The 17867-nt window shown below is 36.1% G+C and overlaps 1 protein-coding gene across 14 annotated transcripts in view; it reads right to left on the bottom strand.

Annotated features, from left to right (window-relative positions):
• The window catches only part of LOC127966758 (protocadherin alpha-C2), a 60804-nt gene that overhangs the window by 11293 nt on the left and 31644 nt on the right, over window positions 1-17867 (bottom strand). For 13 of the 14 annotated variants that reach the window (XM_052567975.1, XM_052567978.1, XM_052567979.1 and 10 more), the window contains one exon: window positions 3053-3111. In XM_052567975.1, coding sequence (XP_052423935.1) covers window positions 3053-3111 — 59 coding nt within the window. Of the gene's footprint in view, window positions 1-3052; window positions 3112-5650; window positions 8510-17867 lie in introns of those variants that run through there. The other variant, XM_052567973.1, reaches the window with a different exon arrangement.

The raw sequence follows: 17867 nt of genomic DNA, 5'->3' as shown, positions 1-17867 counted from the left end.
GTGTGCCCATATGTCTCAACCAGTGTGTGTGCGTTAACATGACAGTCCTTTATAATTCCCTTAAAGCTGAAATGCACCATTGCCTTGTGGCACAGTGAATCAGTAACTTTCTTGCCTAAGGAGAGGCTTGTCAATTGAGGGGTATGGATTTAAAACCACTGGAGAGGAGGTTTGGGTACTGGAGGTGTTTGGAGAAGGTTAAAATGAAAAGAAAAGATTTCAGAGAGTAGATCAATTCAGGAATTATTAATCTTAATTTGTGGTTCATCGATGCTCAGTAAAAAGTTATGAATACATCATATAAATCTAAGATTTAATAATAATAATAATAATAATAATAATAATAATAAATTAACAAAAAATACACAATAAATGCTCACCCCAAGGTTTTGTTTATTTTACCAGAAAAACAAAATGAAATATTGTAAAAAAAAAAAAAGAAAAAAAGTATTATTAGAATGTAAAATAACTGTTTTCTATTTGTATTATTATATATTTTAAAATGTAATTATTTTTGTGATAGCAAAGCTGGATATTTATTAGCCATTACTCCAGTCTTTCATTGTCACATGATCCTTTATAAATCATTCTTATATGCCAATTTATATGCCATTTCTGCTTAACAACATATTTATTTGAAAATATAAATATTTTGTAAAATGATTAATGTGTTAGTCACATTTGATTCATTTAATAATTCTAATATAATGAACAATATTAAAACTCTTTGATTTATTGATATCAGCCGATACTCAGATGCTCACTTTTTTTCTATTTAAATATGTATCAATATTACCATGATATCACTTTTACCTTCAACTTATGCTCACTTTAAAAACGCTAATAATTTAATAACACTGTAGCAAATCTCAAAATGTCTCAAAATATCGAAATGAATATTCTGTGCACTATAATGTTGTGAGATCTAAATTAACCTTTCGCCAAATTAACATTTAAAATGATTATGTTTTAATTTTAGTGTTTTATTTTTAATTTATTTACACAAAACCGAATAGAATTTTAATATGTGCAATTTATCGGTTATCAGCCATGAAATGATCTTATTTGACAGAATAGACATTGAATTTAATACTGGTGCACATCTAAATGTTTTTTTTTTTTTTTTTTTTTGTATGCACAATTGTATTATGTTAATATGGTGCTCTAAGTGGCTCAGTGAAATTCCATCTAATTTGTCCCCTGTGTATAATGTCCCCTGTGCCCGTTTTTGCACCTGCCTTCAGACACAGAAAACCACATAAAACGCACATACACATGCACACACAGACACAAAACCATCCCCGGAGATGAGCCCACAGGGTAGCACAACATTATAACATAACACAGACAGTCATTCACCCTTTGGAAAATGTATGTTTGTGGTGGTTAGAGGAGGGGGCCTTGTTTTCTCCAGATGTAAGTCTGTGTACGAGTGTAAAGAGTTATAGAATAAATATTTTGCATTTCAGAGATGACTCATTTTGTAAGTATTTGTGCATCGAAATACCCCCCCTGAGATTTGAATTTTTTTCTGCTTATCGGCTGTGGGTAAGCTCACACAATCAGCTCATCTGCTAGCTTGTCCTTTATGCTTGGTTGTGAAGGACTGGGCATCTGCTGTAGAGAATGCTGATGACCTACATATTCAAGATCAGACTGCAGAGCCACTATGCCAGGGAAAGGCCCTTAGCAAACGCTTCAAAGCTTGTGTTTGTGCGTGATGAAGACAGGAAGAGCACAGCTGGTCCACAGAGAAATAGACAAGAGGTCAGGAAGAAGTCAGAAAGCTCCTGTTGGTCATGGTTCTGGTGTTTGGATGGGACTCTATTACAGATACTGCAGACAGAAGAACTGACAGTCTTTCTGTTTTGCTAACTGGCTCCTTGTAACTTCTTATTTCATCCTCTTTTTATTAAAATTGTTCAACAGTAAATATATACAGAGACAAATTAGTATGCCTATTAAACTATGATTTCATGTGGTTGAGGAATTAAATCTGACATGTTTCTGATTTGCACTGCTTCCTAAATTTACTTTGCATTCATAAAATATGTAGGGGGAAATATATTGGATGTAAGAGTAAGGTGAAAATGGGTTAATACTGTAAAAATACATTTATAGTGCATCAGACTTTATGAACTGAACAATATTAACAATACTTCGGTTAGTTGTATAAACCAGTGTTACTATTAAAACTATTAAAATTGTTTTCATTCATCAAAATAAAGCTTAAATAAAATACAGTTTAAATATTAGATGAAAAACATAAACTGTAAAACATAAACAATAATTATAAATGATGCTTTGGCATTTAAAAAAAATTAAGTACTTTAATAATAATAATAATAATGTGAATAATAATTTATATTAATTGTAAATATTTAAGTATAATAATAATAATAATAATAATAATAATAATAAAGGTAAATAGAAACGTTCATTAATATTTTAAACTAATTTAATTATTAAAACCTTATTATTAAATTATATTAATTAATTAAAAAATGAAATGAAAACTGAAAATATAAAAATGAAAGGCAATTCAATAAATATTTATTTTTTATAAAAAATACAAATAATTAACATTCTAAAATTCTAAAATTGTTTTCATTGCTAATGTATGGTACCAGAAGCAATATCTAATTTTACAAACTGAACATTACTGTAAAAGTGTACTATTTATTTATTTATTATGAGTGAAATAGCGATTCTTTGTTTAATGAAAATTATTTGAAACATTTGATGTATTTTGAGGATGCTTTTTAGCTTCTGCTCTCCCTTCTATTTGATTAAGTTCAAACAAGATTTCCTTGGTTTCCTGCATAATGACATTTAGGGTCAGGATTTGATTATTACCCGTCAGGAAATGAGGAAATTAGAGATGGGCATGATTTAAAGAGCTTTTACACTCAGCTACCAAACTCAAGATCAGAACACACTCTTAACATTTAATTCTTATTTAGCTACAGCAAACAGAGAATAGATGTTTTCTATATTCGTTCAGAGAGGACTGTAACTCTTTCAGGACATTATTAACAGCAAAAGTGCTTACCTCTGCACTCCTGCCCTCAACGATGCAGAGTACCGCCAGTCAGCATTTGGTCCTTTGGGCTGGAGAAGGAGAGAAAGAGAGAAAGATGAGGAGAGATAGAAGGACAGATAGGGTGGAAGGACAGAAAAGGGTTAGATACATTCTCATCAATAAATCATGCTGTTCTGTGTGTGTGTTTCTGTCTTGCATTTTAATATGAACCACAGCTAAAGGAGACCAGAACTACAGGGAACGATTATTGGCACTATGCCATGGCCCATGACTCACTGGTATAAAACTTGTATGTGTGCAGAGAGTGTTCTTCATAATAAAGCACATGAAGGACACTTGACATTCACCTAATAGCATACACAACATGACAAGGGATGCACGATATATGGTAACATATGATTAATGACTGATATTAGAGATTTTAATCTATCAGTATTTTTTCAGTATTTTTGTCAGTATTTATTCAGTATTTTAACCATAAAAAAGTTTCAGATTTACTTTGTAATTAGTTAATTAGTAATTAGTAAACTTACCATATTTTTAGTGACATTTTTTTTCCAAAGTAATGGTAAGAACACATTTAATTAAACAAGAAATGTTTAGGTACAAAGACTCAAGTGGTATTTTCTTGTGAAAAATATCCCAATAATCTTTTTTATTCGTTTTACAGTGTGGATAATCTTTGCTATAATCTAATGCTCATTCAAATTAATCTTGAAGATACTGTAAATGTATTATTTACTGAATATGCACTTTTTATATTTTCAACTGTATACTGTGATGACCAAATTCACCTCATAGCTTTGAAAATGACTGATTGTGGTGATTTTATTTCATTATTATAGAATCATAATTTTAATATTAGCCATTTAGCACTTCACAGCCATAACACTGAAATAAATGCATATTTGGTATCAGCCAAAATGGTTATATCTGTGCATCACTTTAGCCGTTATCACACATTTTTAAATGACTTTGCCCTTTCTGCTCAACATCAAGTCCCTAAACATCTTTCTCTTCTCCCAGCATCCATCTCCTCAGTCCCCATGGTACGGGAATGATAGCATCCTGGGATACCAGCTGACCTCATGTAATATGACACTTGAGCATTTTCTGCTCTCAACCAAAGCAACTCCAACTGAGCACTCGTCACAAGATGACCATTCACCTTAAACATAAGAAGGTCATCTGTTCTTCCAGCAATTCTCAGTGAATAATTATATAGGTTGAAAAAAAATCTAGGTTCGGGTAATATGTAATGGAATGAGGCACTAGTGAGTGGCCCACATAATTTGAGCAAATAACATTCTTTAATCAGGTGTTTCGGGGGGTGGGGGGGTGCATGCAAAGAGACTTCGCTTCGCTCACACAATGCAATTTGCAGGGCTAGAGAATCAAAGGCTGGAGGTTAATTTCATTGCCTGCTCTCTTATCTTGGACAGACGGCCTCTGCTCCTAAATCCTCTGCAGTGACGAATGTGCTGCAGTGCCTCTCACAACACATCTGAGACTGTCAAGAGCATCTCTGCAAACTAAGTTATTCTTGTACTACAAACATTTTTAGACAATTTTTGTCTTTTTTAAACCATCTGCAACATCTTCTCCCGTGAGCCAGAGATCAAGGCTGTACAGCCTTTGGATCATGTTCTGGCTAATTAAAACACATTTCACGAATCCGTGGCTGACAGAGTGAACATGAATTCACGCCAATTACACTCACAAAAATACATCAATTGAGCATCCATGACAGCAGTGCACTGCACATGCCATATACTAAAATGTATCCTATCTGCATTAACTTTGAGGCATTTTATCCCAAAATTATCGATGTGGCACCCAAAACATACATATATACATCAGTGTAATTTAGGATACAAAAAAATAATGTTCAAATTCAAATACAATCGTCGAGTATAGACAGCGACATGGGAGAGGGAGGAAGGAAATAATCCTAAAAATGTGATGACAGCTACAGATGGGAGCAAACGCCTAAATCATCATAAATGCAATGTGCTACTCTAGAAAGTCTTGATGTTTGACACTAATGCAGGTTGAAGCAAAGCACTTTAAAGCTGCACTAGATAACCACACAGTACAACAGGAGATGAAAAGGTCAGAAGCTTCTGACACATTGGGCACAGAGCTTTATTGCAACTCTTGGTCCGACCAAATTACCTTTTACACTAAAACATATTGGAAACCAGAGTAGCACTGAGCCAAAGATCAATTATGGTTTCCAGTATATCTAGTTTTATTTCAATTTAGACAGAACTTGTGCTGCATATAAATGGTGAAAATTGCTTTAACATACATCATTTCCTGGTTAAATATTGTAAAATGAATATTTTTGTAATAAAAAGGTGATTTACCAGATCATTTCTGGTTTAAATCTACAAAATGACTCAAAAAGAATGACTAAATTATTATTATTAAATATTTATTTATTTATTTAACATTTACTGTTATTTAGAATTTATGTAAAACCGCAAACACTGGCATCATGTTTAATTAATTTATTTATTTATTTTACTATAAATGTGATAGTTTTCTCCCCCCAGTTTTTTATTTTTTTATTTTTACGGATACATACATTATAATGAGACACACCTGTAGTGCTGCATCTGGCATACTAAGCCTGCGAACAAATCCACTCCCTCCTGTAAAAAAGCGCTCAGAGCCCCAGGTGCCACTGATGGGTCGGCCCGTGTTGTAGAACATGAACGTGTCGCTGCCCGATGTAGCAGTCAGACAGGTCTTGTAGCAATAGGTTTTGGTCAGCGAGCCATTACCCCGGACCTCAATATAACGAGGTTCAACCTTGAGGTCTCGTCTAAGCACCACATTGTTATTGGGTTGAGAGCCGCCACCACCTCCACCGCCCCCTCCTGAGCCGCCTTCCGCTTGGGCCTTCTGGGATACACAGCAGGGCGAACAGGACCCGGGCTGGGTGCAGTAGGCATGGCAGCGCACAATAGCTAGCACAACCACTGTCACCAAGAACACAAAGGTGGTGGCGCACAAGGCTACAATGAGGTACAAAGTCACATTGGAAAACAAGAGAGAGCTGTGAGGGCGGATAATTCGTTTGGGGTCAGGCGTGACTTTTAGTGGCACCTCCATAACAGCAATGTTGATTGTAACGGTGGATGACAGAGGTGGTTCGCCATGGTCCCTTACTAGTACAGTAAGACTGAAAGAGGTGGAGTTGTCTTCAAGGACGTGCCGCGTTGTACGAATTTCTCCTGTGTGTTCATGAACTTTAAAGAGCTCCAGATCGCTGGCCTGGTCCAGCAGATAGATAACCCATGCGTTCTGTCCTGCATCTGCATCATAGGCCACTACCTTTGTGATCAAACTTCCTGGATCTGCATTTTTCTGAACCGTCTCTGTTAAGCGTGTGCCATTGGCTGGAGGACTCAGAATCTCAGGTGCATGGTCGTTTTGATCCATTACGTAGATGTAGACAGTGGCTACACGGCTGAGTGGTGGGATACCGCCATCCTGAGCTTTAACCTGGAAGTGAAACTCCCGTAATGACTCGTAGTCAAAGGAGCGAAGGGCATATGCAACACCTGTGTCCGCTTTAATCGACACATAGGAGGTGACTGGGATCCCGTGATTGTTGTCATTTAGGACTGTGTAGGTGATGCGAGCATTTTCATTGACATCCGCGTCCTGAGCTTTGACAGTGCAGAGCGAGGCTCCAGGTGCATTGTTCTCCATGACATACACAGTGTAGGAGGTCTGCTCAAAGCGTGGAGGGTTGTCATTCACATCTGCAACGTCCACCTGAATGGTCTTCTGAGACGAAAGGGGAGGGTTGCCAGCATCGGTAGCGCTGAAGGTGACATTATAGGCTGCTGTGGTCTCACGGTCAAGAAAGGCAGAGGTTACCAAGGTGTAGTAATTTCTTAACGACTTGATTTTGAAAGGAAGACCGGGTTGAATTTCAAGGGTAACCTGTTTGTTAGGACCAGAGTCCCGGTCAGTCACACTGATCAGGGCCACTATGGTATCTGCACGGGCATCCTCACGCACTGGACTGGATAGTGAAGAGAGCACTATCTCTGGAATGTTGTCATTGACATCCACGACCTCCACCACCACTTTGCAATGGGCTGCTACTGGAGCTGGGCCTTTGTCCATGGCCTGGATGTACATTTCGTACGAATTAGTGTCCTCGTAGTCCACATTGCTCTTGACTCTGATTTCTCCAGTGTTGGTGTCCATGTTGAACATCTGCCTGACCCTGTCTGGGGTGTAACTGCTGAATGAATAAAGCACCTCCCCGTTTGTTCCTTCATCTTGGTCTGTGGCATTCAGTTTGATAACCAAAGTGTCTTTTGGCGAATTTTCAAGCAGTTTGACTTTATATACCGAGCTGTCAAAAAGGGGGTTGTTGTCATTCGAATCCAAGACGCGAACGTTAATTTTTGCGGTACCTGTTCGTGCTGGTTTGCCACCGTCTGTCGCTGTCAGGATTAACTGATGATAAGGGGCGAGCTCGCGATCCAAAGGCTTTTTGAGAACGAGCTCGATGTGCTTAGTATTCAACGAAGGCTTGTTGGAATCGAGAGCGAAATGCTCGTTTGGGCTGAGCCGGTAAAATCGAACCGAATTGGTACCGATGTCCGGATCTTGCGCGTGTTCGATCGGAAAACGAGAGCCCGGCAAAGCCGACTCTGTGATTTCCAGTTGATACTCGTCTCTGGGAAACTGCGGCGTATTATCATTCACGTCTGTTATCTCCACCTCGACATTATGGTCTTCATCTGGGTCCTCAAGAAGAACCTCTAGATTCAAAACACACGCGGCGCTTGTATCACACAATGTCTCTCTGTCAATTCTCTCGTTTACCAATAATTTTCCATTCTTATGGTCCACGTACCTTTTGCCGCTGTCAGAGTTTACCTTAATCTTTCGGGTGGAGAGCTTTCGAGCATCCAAACCCAAATCCTGTGCAATATCACCTACAATCGTTCCACTCTCCGATTCCTCTGGCACGGAATATCGTATTTGTCCGAGAGCAAGGCCACAAAATAATAATAATAGTAAAACAGAAAGAGGCACTTTTTTGTCTAGGCAATCACATATCCCTGCAACAGCCATCGCAAGATCATATGATCCGCAGACGGATTAAAAACAGCTCTCCGCCTTGTCAGCTTGCAATATCTTGCCTCCCACTTCAGCATTAAAGGTTTTACATTTATTTGCACAATGGCCTAATTTTCAGTTCCATTCTAAACGCGCACGGATACTTCTCTGATGCGTCCATGTTTCCTTTGTCCGCGCTTAGCCTTTTTTTTCTCTCTATCTCTCTCTCTGCGCGCAGCTGACGGGTGTGTTTCCTTGCCACTGGTGCTGCGCGCACTCTCTCTCTCTCTTTCTCTCTCAGTTTCAAGCCACCCCTCCCATTCGTATTCCTTTTCCTCCACTTCTTCATAGCTCAGTTCGATGGTGTTGGTGCGGCACACCGGGGGAGGGGATGCCTTCTCAAATATAATGCATTCTGATATTCGAAACCTTGTAAGAAAATATAACAGCTTGATGGAAGCAGCTAAAAAGCAACAGCTATATTTATCAATGTCATTATATTTGGAGAGGAAAAAAGCTAAACGTTAATTAGAAAGCGACCATTTGGGATGCATTATCTTTCCATGAACTAGGCCAGTGCGTTTTAAGCTTTGGTTCATCACTTTTGGAGAGTGACGGATGAGGAAAAACACTTAAAATTGTCTGTAAGAGATTGGATTATGCTGTATAACTGGCTGTGAACCTATTAAAAATGCAAAAGAATGTAAAAAAATAAAATATATATATATTTTTTTAAATCTATAGTAAAAGTCTTAAGTAAAAAGCTGTTAATTGGATATCTCGCCATGTAGCAAACAAAACTGTATTTAAAAGCAAACGTATGTGTACTGTTTAATATTGTAAAAATGCTAAAGCAAAATTAAAAATTGTCTTTTATTTAGTTAGTTATTATTATTTAATTATTAAACTAATTTATTGTATTTTGGTTAAACAATAGTTTGCTGTCAAGTAAATCTACACCTGACAATCTGTAGAATCCCACTGTTTTGACACACTGTCAAAAATCTATGTAAAAAAAATGGCCAAACTGATGAGTGAATTCAGATACTGATGAACAGCTGCTGTTAACCTATAGAATCATTGACACAAGGAGAAACAAGACACACACAAGAATTTCAACTGACTCCAGCCACAGCCTTAGAAGAAATCATCTGAAGATTTAAACAACTCAACAAACAGCTTTACCAGCTTGACGCATCACTAACCAGACTGACTTTACTTCTGTCAGACATCTACAGAAGATCTTATTGAGAGTTACAAAGATTTAGATGATGATGTTTTATGTTTCGTTTGACATTCCCATTGTGGAAATCAGTGTTTGCTTTAGTTGGCCTCCTGACAAGTCATGGCCTAATGGTTACTAATGGTTAGAGAGTTGGACTCCCAATCGAAAGGTAGTGAGTTCGAGTCTCGGTCCGGCAGGAATTGTGGGTGGGGGTGATGCATGTACAGTTCTCTCTCCACCTTCAATACCACGACTTAGGTGCCCTTGAGCAAGGCACCGAACCCCCAACTGCTCCCTGGGCGCCGCAGCATAAATGGCTGCCCAATGCTCCAGGTGTGTGCTCACAGTGTGTGTGTGTTCACTGCTCTGTGTGTGTGCACTTCGGATGGGTTAAATGCAGAGCACAAATTCTGAGTATGGGTCACCATACTTGGCTGAATTGCACGTCACTTCTTCACTTCTTCTTCTGACACTTGACTTTCTTCCCTCGAGTCATCAGACTCCCCAGCTCCATGTGAACTGAACTGAACTGAACTGCATACTTTGCACATCCCTACATTCGCATAAAATCTACCTCGAATATCATGCCTTGTCAATTAATATTGTCACCTGTTCTATGTATATGTATCCCAGGCTGTTTCATTCAGGTATGAACATGCACATGTTCAACTTTTTAGCTTTTTTTTATATATATACTATTTTCTTTCCAGTTTTAGTATAATGTTAGATCATTTAAGATAATTTAATTCTGTATAGTCTTTTGTTCAGTACATTGTGAGTTTTGTAGTTAATGTAGTCTTGTGTAGCACCATGGTCCTGGAGAAATGCTGTTTCGTTTCACTGTGCACAAGCTGTATAGGGCTGAAATCATAATAAAACCTCTCTGACTCTGAACTTTAGCTTTTGTTTGATTGCAGTAACTATGTCTTCAGGATGTATCTGTTACAACAAAATTGTTACGATTGGCCAGGTGATGCTGACTGTTTCTGATAACTACAATCTACTAGACTGACTTATAGTGTTGCTGAATTAATTTAGAGTTCAGTTGTTTCAGTGGATTGTATATACAGCTCTTGCGACTTAAAAATGAGCAATAACATGACAACCAGAAAATAAGGACTTCAAAACAGATTGGTTTAAAGCACTTTGGACTATCATGTCAATGATACTCAAAAACAGACATCAACAATCAGCATATGAATCTCAACAATGGTGACAACCATGACTCCCATCATGCATTGTGGCATGAATAATTTATGCCGCTGAATTATCCACTTATTTTCTTGAATTCTTACTGTGTTTGTATTTTTGCTTTTGTTTGTCTTGAGTTTTATTAGCATGTTTAGTGTTGTTCAGAGTTGATCTGTTTATTTATGTTGTGGATTGTCACCATTGTTGTGATTCATATACTGATTCTTGATGTGTCTGTCTAAATTACAAAAAAAAGGTTTATTATTTTTATTTATTTTTTTATAATTGATATACAGTAAGAGAAAACACTGGGTAAAAATGAGTGAACCTGAAGTAAAATCTATAAACAATACCAGATCTATTTATTTTTCTTTGGCTCTTTTTTGTTATAACAAACGAGTTTTAAAAACATGTTGTTAAAAAGTCACGGTTCAAGAGCCCAACTAAAGAAAATACTGATCTCCATGTTGGTAGTGAAATAATAATAATAAAAAAAAAAAACATTTAAACCTCGGTAACACTAAATCTAAAGATCTTTTCTGCAGACATCTGACAGAAATAAAGTCAGTCTGGTTAGTAATGTGAAGCATTTTTAAGAGTTGTTTAATCAGATCTTGAGAGATTTAATGTCTTCTTTTATTTCAGTTGATATTTCAACTGTGGCTGAAGTCAGTGTAGTTCTTGTGTTTCTATTTTCTTCAGTGATTCTGCTTGTTAATAGCATGTATTCATCACGAATGCTCAATCAGCACTTAATTAACCACAGAATTATCTGAATAACTTAATTGATTCAGTGTTATTCTAACACTCTGTAGTGTGCACATTGTACGTGTTCATTTAAAACCGATGATTTTGTTGTAGGGTTTAAAGGGTTAAAGATGTAAGATGAAAAAAAAAAACAAGAAACATAATTTAACAGTAATAAACTGTAATGTACGGCAACAATCTGTAGAAAAACAGTTACTTACTGGCAGCATGGTTGCTAAGTCAAGGAAAAATAGCAATATACTACATAAGAACCAGATTTACTAAATGAAAAAAGTTAATTTAACTGAAATATTCGTGAACATCCATAGAAAAAAAAGCTATGCAAAGTCATACACTGATAAGGAGAGTAAATACTGAACTCAACTATATTAATGAGTTTTTGCACAAGAGAGATCTGTTAGTTTAATGTAGTTTTGTGGTTCACCATTGTGCTGAAAGGAGTCTAGCGCCTGTGCTTCAGTCAATGTTGAGCCACAACCGCTGATATTCTGCTGCTTTATTTAAAAAGAGTAAATATGGCGTTGCTGATACAGTGATGATCTCTATGTTAAGTACTTCTGCACATGCATGTGTGCTTTAGCGAACAGTGAACTGCAACGGTTTGAGTAAAAATCGTGTTTTTAGTTACTTTACTATTACACATTAAGTGTTTGCTCCTTCTCAGTGGATTCAGATGAAATACGTTCACAGTACTAACATCGTATGAATGCTAGGTTTTAAACTCAAGCTGTTTGAAGCAATGGAAGCAGAGTTAATTAAAATGGTGTAATTATGGTAAAACACTGTAAAAATTAAGAGTTGTAAATTAATGGTCGACAGTTGTAAATAAACAGTACCTTACTGGCAAACCTGCTGCCAGTAAATTATTGTTATTTTGTTATTACAATTTTTTACAGTGCTGCGACTTCTCAAACATGATTATCGTTTTCAACCCAAATAATGGCAATCAAAATTATTTCTAAATTACCAAGCGTTTTAATGTTTCTGAAAGAAAAATTAAATAAAATTTTGCTAAGAATTTATTGCAGAATATGTTTATTTTTAATGGTCACAGAACGGCTATATTCATTATAATCTGTAATTATCATTGCTCCAGAATGTGCAATTCTCTCTCCGCCTCTCTCTCCATCTGTGGCTTTGACTTCAGACAGACCAGGTCATCAGGGCGTGCGCGCCTGGGGCATGATCTCTGTGCATCCGTCAAAATGCACCACATGAGGGAACGTATCACTCGGAAACCGATGACATAAACAAAGCCAGGGCAGATTTTCAGCGTAAACCCGTCGCATTAGAGTCGCCTCATGTCATCACCATATAAAGCGGTAGGTTAACTCTTCATTCATCAAAATTATTAGCACTTATTAACTATATTAACTATATTTCCATGATTTTAAGTCAGTTATTTTATTTATTAATAATTTTTTTCTGTAGTGTGTCAGTAGGAAATATCAGATTACATTTCCAAACATTAATTTTGCCATTAATTTTAATGATGCAGTGAGATTTTTGTTTGCAAAAGGAGTCAACAGCCAGTTGCTCCACACAGAGATCCGATCTCATCACCCATTCTGTCTAGAATGACATGAAGAAACAGAAGAAACCGAGACAGACTAAATGCAGAAGAACTGTGGCAACATCTCCAAGATATGCTTCAATAAACCTTCCAATGCACAAGTTCACCTAGGGCATGACCCAATTTAAATGAAAAGGATGGTCGCACCAAATGTTGATTTAATTCAGTTAATAGAAGTTTAAAGATAAAGAAAATCTATGACATTATTTTCTTACAGCATCCTCATTTTACAGCATTTTACACAAGTGCCTATAACTTTTAACAGTACTGTAGCTTTGCAGGTAGATTTCTTGAAGCATTTTGGAGAATTTGCCACATTTCTTCTCCATTTAGTCTGACTCAGTTTCTTCATGTCATTCCAGACAAACTGGATGATAGGGAAATCAGATCTCTGTGTGGAGCACAGGCTGCTGTCAGACTCCTTGTGCAAACAAAAATCTTACTGGATTATTACAATTAATGGCAAAAAAATAAATGTTTGGACATTTAAACTGTTATTTCCTTCTGACACACTACAACAAAAGATAGAAATAACGGACTTATTTTCTAAATATATACATATTTTCAGTTAATGTTTACCCTTTTTTCCCTGGGCAGAAAATGCAGTATGGGTGAAACAGTAAGCTTGTGCATTGTTTTCATAGTGTTTTTGTTTGGATCTTTTTGGAAACCCACTGTGAGTGATAACAGATATTTTACAACACAAAACACTCTGTAAGCAAGCGGGTCAGATACCCACATACTTTTTTGACTTTCAGACATCCACAATCCAGATTTAGTTTCTGATCCCATCTGCGGTCATTTCAGAACCCACACACAATGCACATTCGTTTTTGACAATGATTTGCTGATAGATTATCAAGACATATTTGCAAAATACAAACTGATTTTTACTGTGCAACTAATAATAATAACTTGAATAATACACATACATGTCAGTATGAAACTTCTACTGCAGAGACAAATTAACAATATCTCATAATTAAGTCTTTTAACAAAGGTTTGACAGGCTTGGTCTTATAAGTCCTTGCTCTATTAGGTCTGTACTTCAGGAAATTTAAAAGCTTAACCAGGCCTATCATTCTTCATGTGCATGTACTTTCACAGTCAGTGTGCAATAACAAGACTGTCTTGACATTTACATAAGTGAGTTGTAGCTTTGGGGAACTGAGTGTGGTGAGTTGTGAATAATAGAGAAAGCACTATGTATAAGACAGCCAATTGACAACCTCAAAATTGAATATAACAGCCTAACATTCTCACCTATTTCTAAACTATAATTTATTTGCTATCAGATCTTAACAGATTAAGATTAAGACAGATTAAATGGCTCTCCTTAGAAAAAAACTTATTTAAAACCCTAAATATAGAGCTAGACCTTCTCCCTATATCCTTAAATGACAACATTTAGCTAATCAGACTGTTGAAAGATATTAGTATCTTGAGTTTTGACCTGTGAACATTGACCTTTGGCAGGACAGAAACCTGTTACAAGTGGTTCCCCTCCTCCCCTGACCCTACTTACATAAGTGTGCCAGATTTTAAAAGAGATGCACCCATCTGAGAGACACCGCACAGACAGCCTGCACCAACAGTGCCCTCAGCAAGGGCATCCAGAGTCACACCACCCACCGCAGTGTGCACTAAAAACCTCTCTTCCTCTGTCATTCACGTTCTCTCTCTTTTCCCACTCCCTTTACATGCATGTCTTCTCCTCTCATTCTTTCTCTCTGCTCTGCAAGTTGTGGCCTATATTTGGTGTTGGTGATGTAGGTCATGATAACTGATGATAAACCGGTAAAATTAGAGTTGTTTATTCCTTTGCACTACTGAATGATAGATGCACAGTATGTTGGTCTAATGTTTAAAATATCTATGATATATAGACAGTAAAATGCAGAAATATATGCTAAAATATTTTAATGGGATTTAATTTGTCTCTATGCCTTGTTTTTAATAAAAATTTCAAAAAATCCTCAAACAAGATTAATTACCTGATAAGTAATAATCTATATTGAAAAGATGTACAGATTATATATTGTATATTATAAAATATAGATATATTTTTCAGATAAAATGCACTACTGTGCAAAATTTGAGGTTTGGAATATTTTTTAATGTTTAATGTAAGTGTCTAATGCTCACCAACGCTGCACTTATTTAAAAAATAAAAACAGTAACATTGTGATTGTATAATTAATTACCATTTAAAATAACTATTTTCTGTTTAAGAATATTTTATAAAGTAATTTATTCCTGCAATGGCAATGCTGAATTTTCAGCAGTCATTATTATGTCTTCAGTCTCTATTTATAAGAATATTTATTGCTGTTAATTTGCTTTAATCAGTATAGCACAAGACACTTGTGTAGTTCCTAGAATTTGGTTCCTAAAATCATTTTAAAACGCAGTTCTAGAAAGTGTATGTGAGGAGACAGAGAGAAATAGAAATATAATAGGACTGTATGCCCTCAAAGAAATAAGAGGCAAAACATCATGGGAGCAGAAGGCGTGTTGTGTGTAACACAAAGTGACAGTAAAAAATAGAGAAAGAGGGTTTGCTGAAATGATTGTGGGCAGAGCATGGTTCAGAATGATGGTGTAAGACCCCTACTGGCTGAGGTATGAAATAAACACTTCATAGTAGGGATCTAACACATCACGGAAAGCCATTGCCAGCACTGCAGCCAACAGAGGGCACTAGCAAACCATCCACAGCCTCTCTCTCTCTCTCTCTCTCTCTCTGCATTCTGTTCAGCTTGACTCATTCTGCCACCTGCAGCCCTCTGCAGAGATGACCCACCCTTCCTCTCACTAATACACTGCAGGGAACCATCAACTGTTCTTTCTATTGCCAGACCCAACACCCAGAGAAAGATTTCTGAACAGAATGGATATGTAAACCAGCATGCACATGCAAAAGAGCAAATAAATGATGATTTAAACCAATGATATATGATATAACACCATCAACTTGCTTTTAAATTGCTTTTCTTAATGCATTTGCTTCTGTACAATAATGACAGGTTAATGGATCGCTATAAGGCTACAAAACTCATTATTAGTATGCTCTGATATTTTTAGGAAAATCGATTCTGCATAATCTGTGTTGATAACCTTGTAAACAAAAAATTATGCAGATGCACATCGTCTCAAATTTGAGCTTTCGGGAATTTAGAGAACCTGCGGAGATAAATGGGGATGTTGTGAAACATTCGTCATTCATGCAATCTGTTTGTTGTGCTCTGCACCTCGGTTTCATAAAAAATGCATCCATCCTGAGGGACAGAAATCCAACAGTGACCTTAACAAAATGTTCAGGTCATTCTGTCTGATGAAACAGAAGCCAGCTGACACGCAGTTCATGCCTTGCAGCGCGCTGACAACAGGCTTAGCCGTTTACAGTCAGCTCACAATAAATAACACTGAAGCGATGATAGTGTCTGTATTTACCCACAGTCTGTACTATGACTCACTGTCTCTCACAATGCTGAAGCACTGACTCAAATCCATGATTCTGCCAAGCATATATTCTAATGAATAGCATACAAGAGCAGAAAAGGCTCATTTACTTTCCTGTGTTAACCTCGTACATTCTGCAAATATACTTGAGGTTGGCCCATAAACAACATATGACATTACTGCTTCAGCCAGCTGTGAATAACTGAAGCATAATCCATGTGACTCGAGATGAATAATACACGTGATATGCAGAAGAAAAAAGCAGGTGACATTCATGCACACAGACTGAGAAATAAGGTGATAGGGGATCCTGTTAAATCTTGATTTGCATGTAGATGTATCTATAAATGAGCACAGCATATTTTTCCCAAAAAATTTACAAACAACATAAAAAATGCATATGATACAAAATCTCATTTTAACACTTATGATGCATATAACTACTAAAATGTAATTTTTTTTTTTATTTCATCTAAATATAAAAATTTGTGAGTTTTGAGGTTAATTGTGGTTATTTTTGTATGTATTATAATATATGACATTGTGTTATGTAATTTTTTTTTTTTTTTTTTTGGTCTATTTGTTAATGATTGGTTAGTGGGCACATGATGTGCATGTTGTTGCTATTTTATTATTATTATTATTATTATTATTATTATTATTATTATTATTATTATTATTATTAAATGAAATACTTATTGTAATTTGAACCTGTAGGCTAATTAAGTGAAATCATTCAATAAGCATTCACAGTTTTACAATTATGAAATAGATGTAAATATTTATATGCCTGTATTTAAATCAAGAATAAATTTACCTTTCAGATTAATCTCTTCTAATCTGATTAAGCTGTCCTTGGTTAATGAATTTTTCAACTGAACTGACAAAATAGAATTTGAAATGATAAAGCTGATTTTGTATTTTACAATATTGAAACATTTAAGTATTAATAAGAATGACATGAAAAGTAATTTATATATTCTGTAAAAAGGCGTCTTGCCCCAGATAAGGGGCCATTCTAGCTAGAAGTAATAAGTACTAATAATTTTACATTTTGCTTTTACCCTTACATTTGCAAATGCATCCTGCACATGCTGAAATATGTTATGGACACACTAGTAAACAGTAATTACTAATTATTAAAGAAGTCTGTAAAACTATACATTTCTGTTACAAGAAACCAAAAGTCTAAATGTCAAGTTTATAACTGTACAAAGAATAATGTCTGTCAAAATAAACACAAACTTCAGTAGTGCAGTCTCACTCGTGGGAAGTAAAATGCCATCGTGCCACTAGAGGAATCATTCCATCTTACAAGTTCAGAAGAGGGAGAAAGAGAGAGAATGAGACCTTGAAAGAACAAGAACCATAAGATATTGTTCAAAGCCGTATAGACCAATCATATGTAATTTCATCATAAGTGATGACAAACATATTAATTAAACAACAAATAAAAACATGCACAATAACATGAACTGGGTTGCACAGTACAGGGAAATGAGGATCAGTTG

This window comes from Carassius gibelio, chromosome B10 (genome assembly GCF_023724105.1).
Source record: "Carassius gibelio isolate Cgi1373 ecotype wild population from Czech Republic chromosome B10, carGib1.2-hapl.c, whole genome shotgun sequence".
In the NCBI taxonomy this organism is placed as follows: Eukaryota; Metazoa; Chordata; class Actinopteri; order Cypriniformes; family Cyprinidae; genus Carassius; species Carassius gibelio.
The sequence above is the reverse complement of the archived record's forward strand: the minus strand, read 5'-3'. Positions and strand labels throughout refer to the sequence as shown.